At 51.0% G+C, this 7,036-nt stretch overlaps 1 protein-coding gene across 1 annotated transcript in view; it reads left to right on the forward strand.

The window, feature by feature from the left end:
* Positions 1–562: 562 nt before the first annotated feature.
* rexo1 (REX1, RNA exonuclease 1 homolog) overlaps positions 563–7,036 on the forward strand; it is a 17,584-nt gene continuing 11,110 nt past the window's right edge. The window contains exons 1-6 of the mRNA XM_062998782.1: positions 563–878; positions 2,355–2,591; positions 2,931–4,273; positions 4,901–4,993; positions 5,847–6,129; positions 7,015–7,036. The exon at positions 7,015–7,036 is cut by the window's right edge and continues 118 nt beyond it. Of these exons, the coding sequence (XP_062854852.1) occupies positions 701–878; positions 2,355–2,591; positions 2,931–4,273; positions 4,901–4,993; positions 5,847–6,129; positions 7,015–7,036 (2,156 nt within the window). The 5' untranslated portion in view covers positions 563–700. The remainder of the gene's footprint in view (positions 879–2,354; positions 2,592–2,930; positions 4,274–4,900; positions 4,994–5,846; positions 6,130–7,014) is intronic.

Below are 7,036 nucleotides of genomic sequence, written 5' to 3' on the forward strand. Positions count from 1 at the left end.
GCTTTTTTTTTTTTTTTTAATTAAAAATACCCAAGTGCAGCTAAATTGGAAAGTAGTATGTTTGAATGCACTTGGTTTTATAAATTAGGGATGTTAAGAATGATCCTAAGGTCGTGGGTAGCCCAAGAAATCTTTAAAAGCAAAGAAATTTGGACAAGGGAATAAAATTACTGGTAATTTGTTTGTTAAATGTATAGAAATGCACCAAATCAGGTGAAAAGAGGCTAATTATTGTTAATGCTAAGCACATTTGTGTAAATGCGTTAGTTATAACACGAGTCTGTAATGTGCTTCACATCTAAACATTTCACATTAATAAAGAAAGAGTTTAGAATGAATTTGACGCTCATTAAAAACTCTTATTTTAAATTGTATTACGTCTTTAAACATTCAAGCAGGCGAATATATTGGAATACTATGTGTAAGAAAGGCTGGAAGGCTGTGTTCCAAAAACCGCCCCGCATTCCTACAAGCGCAAAGTGGAAGAAGTGGAAGTTCCGCCCTATATAGTGCACTCGATCTTCACTAAGCGGGGAAATAAAACACAGCCATCCAATATGGCGCCGCACAACAAACTGTGCTGTTGATTCGGAGAGAAAGCGAGACAAAAGAAGGAATCATTAATAAAGAACTCTAAACTTTAACGCTGTAATAAGAGTCAGTTTAATGAGAGGGGTTATGAGAAGGGTTCAGCCTGACCATGCTGAGATCCACCGGCTTCTTCCGTGGGATTGACTGTCCGTTGTACAGTGCTGATGGAGGCTGTAACAGACCTTACTGTCACTTCAGACACAAACACAGCAGATACAGAAGCTCTATCAGCTCCATCAGCCAGTCTGATCCCACCAAACCCAGAGAGGAACCAGCACATCCCAGCGGTATAAACACCTCCTTTATTTACTATAGTGTGTGCTAGATGTGGACTGTGTAGCTTGTGCTGTTGTGTCTGGAATTCATCAGTTTTTCTCTGCAGCAGTTGCACACAGCAGCACATTTAAAACGGTTTTATCTCCTTACAGACTGTATTTCTAATGCTTTTATATTAAATCTTCACTTTACTAGGTGTTTTCTTTTATAAAGCACTTTCTGCATGATAATCCAGGTCAGTTTGTCCATATTTATTGACCTACACTGAAGAAAACAGCAGCAGCACAAACTGTGTTGATTAAAATATTAAATACAATTAACATTTGAAATGAACAAGTGACAAAAATCATGAGGCTTATTTCATTCATTCATGCATTGTGTTTTTTACCACTGCTTTATCCTGGTCAGGGTCACTGTGGGTGCAGCTCACTGGGTGCAAGGTAGTAAACACCCCGGGCAGGTTGCCAGTCCATCACAAGGCGCACACACACACTTTTTGGACTGTGATGGACACGAGGAGAACATGCAAACTCCAAACTACAGAAAGGACACGTGCCCCTTCGCCTGGGACTCAAACCCAGGACCTTCCTGCTGTGAGGTGATAGTGCTACCCACCGATAGTGCAACACCCTTCTTTCCTGCATCACATGTTTGGGATGTTCGATGTTCGACCTTATTTTGGTGGTTCTTGGATCACACCTGTGCACCCAGACCCTATCCACCACCAGCTCTGACCTGGGACATGGACTCCACCGAACATCTGAAGGAATCCTGAGGTATCTGGTTCAGACCTGGATCTTAGCGGAGATGGTGGACCAGAACTCCACAGAGTTCCACACAGATCTGCATGAGTTTAACATGCCGTCAGTCTCCATACAGACTCTGAACAGCTTCCGTTCATGAGTTTAATGCATAATAGTGTCATCAGGTCTCTATTCTGGTCAGGGTCACAGAGGGTCTGGCCTCCGGAGTCAGTGGACGTGATGTAGTAGGACACCACGGACAGGAGGCTGGACCCACCCTGACCATGACCAGGATAAAGTGGTGGTAAAACATGGAAATAAAATAAACTCAAATAAATTTAGATATACAGTATAATAAATAATTAAATTGAGAATGTTTCAGAACACTTCACAACTTCTCAGAATACCTCAGAACTCTTCAGAGCTCTTCAGAACTGTTCAGAACCCTTTAAGACTCTTAGGAGTTCTGAGTTCTCACATAATTAATTTGTGTCCGTATTAACAAGATGTCCAACAAGCTTTTGCTCAGGTGTCCACGTTTCTTGGCCAGCGGTGTGTTTTCGACTCAATCAGGCGCTCAATTAAGCTCATCTCCCCCCGTCCCTTCGCCCCCCTTTACTCCTGCTGTTATGGGACTCCATTCCAGGGTAGAAAGTAATAATGATACACCTTTATTATTATTAAACAGTAATAAAGAGTAATCTGTGTGTTTGTGTGTGTGTGTGTGTGTGTGTGTGTGTTTAGAGCAAGGCTACGATCCTTTTAGCCCGGAGGTTCACCGCCCGGAGGAGCAGTGCGATGGACAGACGGACCTGCTCACGGATCCGGGGGTCATGGAGCTGGAACTGGTCAACCGGGCCATCCAGGCCGTCCAGAGCCAGATGGAGGAGGACAAGAAGAAGCTCTCTCAGATGGGGAAGCAGGGGTACAGTCCCGCCGGCGCTTCATCCTCCTCGTCCTCGTCCCACAGCGCGTACGTTCCCGCCGGCGCATCGTCCTCGTCCCACAGCGCGTACGTTCCCGCCGGCGCATCGTCCTCGTCCCACAGCGCGTACGTTCCCGCCGGCGCATCGTCCTTGTCCCACAGCGCGTACGTTCCCGCCGGCGCATCGTCCTCGTCCCACAGCGCGTACGTTCCCGCCGGCGCATCGTCCTCGTCCCACAGCGCGTACGTTCCCGCCGGCGCATCGTCCTCGTCCCAAAGTGCGTACGTTCCCGCCGGCGCATCGTCCTCGTCCCACAGCGCGTACGTTCCCGCCGGCGCATCGTCCTCGTCCCACAGCGCGTACACTCCCACCAGCACTCCGTCATCGTCGTCTTCATCCCACAGCGCGTACGATCCCGGGAGCTATCAGATGTCCGAGAGCGCCGAGTACAACCCCACCCCACGCTCCAGGAAATACACTGTAGACTCAGAGAGCGCTAACCATGCTAACTCCATGGAGTACGTTCCTACTGCCGTCTCCAAACCGGCGGTGAAGAGAGCCGCGCCCGCTCCTAAACACGCGTCCTCCTCAAAGAGTAAATACACGCTGGACGATTCCAAACCCCCCACCGACATGGAGTACGACCCGCTCTCCAACTTCTGCGCTAAACCTGCCGGCAAGAGCGCCAGAGACCCGCCGGGCAAGCCGGCCGCCAGGAAACGGGCTCAGAGGCAGGGCGCCGACGAGGAGTACGTACCCGGCCCGAAGAAACCCAGGCCGGTCACGCAACCTCCGAAATACACGGCCGGGTTCGACTCGGACGACGGAAGCTCCGGAAACGAGTACCGCCCGACCCCGGTGAGGAGGAGAAGCAGCGCCGACTCCAGGGGAGGAGACGCCAAAGAAACCGCGGCGGAGGGTTTCCAATCTGACGGCTTCGAGACTCTGGATTCGGATCACGCGGACGACGATAAAAAAGCCGCCAAGAACGGCAGCCAGATCAAAATCGACCCGCCGAGAAAGCTGAAGAGAGGAACGGTCGAGCTCGTGAGGAAGAGCAGCAGCCAGAAAGAGAAGAAAGGAATTCTCACCGCGGAGAAGATCAGCAAGAGTCAGGAGAGCCGGAAAAAGCCAGACAAAAGCCACGACAGGACGCCGGACGAAAAGATCAAATCCAAAGAGAAGCCTCCAGAGAAATCGGTGAAGGACGTGAAGAGCAGGAAACCAGAGAAGATAAAAGAACGAAGCCGCCGGGAGAAAGAGCGAAGCGGCGACGCCAAGAAGCCGGACAAACTCCCCCAGAGCGGGAAAGATTCCGGCAAACACAAGGAACCGAGAAACGGGAAACTGGAGGGCGGCAGGTCGGACGGAGACGAGAAGAAGAGCAGGAAGAGCGTCTCACACCTGGAGACCAAGGAGACGAAGATGAAACCCAAACCGCGCTCCCTGAGCCACGTCGATCTGTTCGGAGACGAGAGCCCGGAGGATGAGGAGGAAGACGAGCGGATCGTCAGGAAGTCCGCCTCCGCGTTCAAACGGACCGAGAGGATCGCGGAGCCCGCCGCCGCCGAGTCTTCGTCCGAGGAGGACGCCGGACCTGGACATGACGACGGCGTGGACGTCTCCACGCTGCAGGAGGACGAGGACTACGACTCCGACCCCATGGAGGAGTGTCTGCGGATCTTTAACGAGTCCAAATACGTCAAGACTGAAGATAAAGGGAGGCAAGCGAAACAGGTAGTATGTCTGTCCGGGGTGTCCGTCAGGCCGTCAGGCTGCGTTCACTTTCAATAAAAAAAAACGCTTATTTATTTATTTGTTTATTTATTTATTCACATCTATTTCAGACAGTTAAAGCCTGGACTGGTTTAAGCTCCACTACTGCAGGTTTCCGCTGTTGGGCCCTTGAGCAAGGCCCTTAACTTTCAATTGCTTAGACTGTATACTGTCGCAGTACTGTAAGTCGCTTTAAATACAAGTGTCTGCTTTGGTTGAGGATTGGGACACGTCCATAGCTGCGTCTCTTTCTGTATCCTCTCCACCAGTCAGTGGGAGGCGCTGTTGCACATAATTGGCTTTTTACAGCATTTTCCTCCCAACTTGGTAATATCCAGTTCCCCTTTACTGCTGCAGACCTCCGCTCCTGACCGAGGAGGGTCGTTACTAACACACACCCTCTTCGACATGAGATCCGTATCGTGCACGGAGAGTTTATTATCCCCCGTCTCTGTGCAGCGCCATCGATCAGCCAGCAGAGGGCGTCACTGCAGCACTCATGAGGAATCTGCTCATTCAATACCATGTGAACGTCGAACCTGACGTGTGTGTGTGTGTGTGTGTGTGTGTGTGTGTGTGTGTGTGTAGGAGACGGAGGACGACCTGGACACACAGAACCCTTTAACCACGCTCCTCCCCGGCCAGAAGAAAAGAGTCTCACATTTCAAAGCCAAAGGAAGTGTGAGTACCAGAGATTTGCTGCCGAGCTGTGTTGAGTATGTTCTCCCAGGTTTTTCCAGGATGTTCAGATGTACATCGATAACACTGTTGGGCCCCTGAGCAAGGCCCTTAACCCTCAATTGTTTAGACAGTATACTGTCACGGTACTGTAAGTTGCTCTGGATAAAGGCGTCCGCTAAATGCTGAAATGTAAATATTAACACCGCTCAGCTCTGTACTGTGGTGGCGCTGCTGTGTGACTGGGGGCCCCTGGGGGAACTGCTAAAGATTTCGGGCCCCATAGTATGATCCCACCCTTCTGTTCCATGCCAAATATACTCCACTCCTCACTCACAGTTCACTCCAGTCTATTTTATTTTAATAGAAGGAAGTCAGACGGAGCTGAGCCCCACCCACACGGAGCCCCTGGGGGCCCCACAGATACATGGGTCCTAGGGACCCCAATTTGGGGCAGCACCGACAGCTTCTTTTCACCTGCACCAGGGTTCATACAGAGATCCGTATCGCGCACGGAGAGTCATGCACTGCTCTCCATTATTCGGCATTTCTGTGCAATACCTCGAGCAGCCAGCAGAGGTCGTGATAGCAGCAGCAGTTATGAGGAACCCCAGCAGAGCTTAACCATTTGTGCTCGTATAGGTGGCCGTCAGGCTGGTAGCAGAGCTGGTGGGCTAGTGTGTCTTACCTCTGCACCACCCGAGCACCCTGGGTAAATCGCTGTACCATGGAGAACCCAGAACGTGGCACCATCATGGTTTAACTGTTAGTGTGAGTGGCAGCGAGGTGGTACTGTGACTGTGGGGAGTTAATCACTCGCTCACTGATTCCGTTGTGTTTGTGTGCTGGCGTGTAGGCGGAGTCGTCGCTGAACGTCGTGCCGAAGCCCCAGCGCAGGCTGACGGCGCAGGAGATGTGTTACCAGCGCATGCAGATCGCACAGCAGCAGGCGGCGCAGCTCGCCGTCGCAGCCGCCAAAAGTGCCGCCGCTGCCAAAAGTGCCGCCGCTGCCAAAAGTGCCGCCGGATCCGGATCCAGTTCCGGTTCCGGTTCCGGTCCCTTCTCCAGCTCGGCCGGCCAGGGCGAAAGGAGGCGGGTGATGCACAGGCCGAACCCCGCCCTGATCCCCGCAAAACCTGGTACAGTAACAAACAGAAATATCAATGAATTAATTTGATGCTCTAACAGACTCAAAAAAAGTTGGGACGGAGGCAGAATAAGAGTGAAAGGTTCCACAGTGAGCAGGTGAGTCGGTACCAGGTGAGGGAATCATGATCGGGTATAAAAGGATCCACCTGGATCAAGATCAGTCTGTACAAGCAATGATAGGGCGTGGCTCACCACCGTGTTCCAAACATCAAAAAACTATTTCTCAATGCGAGTTTGCAAGTAATTTAATCGTTCACCATCTACTGCACATGATATTGTGGAAAGATTACATAAGAATTCGTTATGATAAGCCACAGCTCTTTTTAGCTTCAGAAAACTGTCGTGACTTAACACAGGCCGCCGCTGCATCAGGAAACACAACCTGAAACTCTATTACACACGGGGAAAGTCGAGTTCTCTGGGCCTGACCTCATCTCAGATGGACCGAAACACAGTGGACACGCGTGCTGTGGTCAGACAAGTCCACGCTTCAGTTCCAAAGATAAAAAGGACCATCCCGACTGTTATCAGTGAAAGATGCATGGTACAGGGGGGCATCAGCGCCCACAGCATGAGAGACCTGCACGTGTGTGAAGGTACCTCTGACGCTGAGGTGTATTTTGGGATCTTGGAGACACGTGCTGCCATCAAGGAGATGACGATTCCACGCCTCGTTCTGTACACACTGTAGACACAGAGTGCGTGTGCTCGACCGGCCTGCCTGCAGTCCAGATCTGTGTCCTGTCCTGACCGCCGTCTCCAAACACGCCCCCGTCCGGACTTTTTTGGAGCGTGTTACTGTAATGAACTTAAATGCAAATACATTAGTGATGACGTGTGTGTGTGTGTGTGTGTGTGTGTGTGTGTGTGTATAGTGTCCCCCCGTGCTGTAGCGCC

This window comes from Trichomycterus rosablanca, chromosome 7, assembly GCF_030014385.1.
Source record: "Trichomycterus rosablanca isolate fTriRos1 chromosome 7, fTriRos1.hap1, whole genome shotgun sequence".
NCBI classification, from domain to species: Eukaryota; Metazoa; Chordata; class Actinopteri; order Siluriformes; family Trichomycteridae; genus Trichomycterus; species Trichomycterus rosablanca.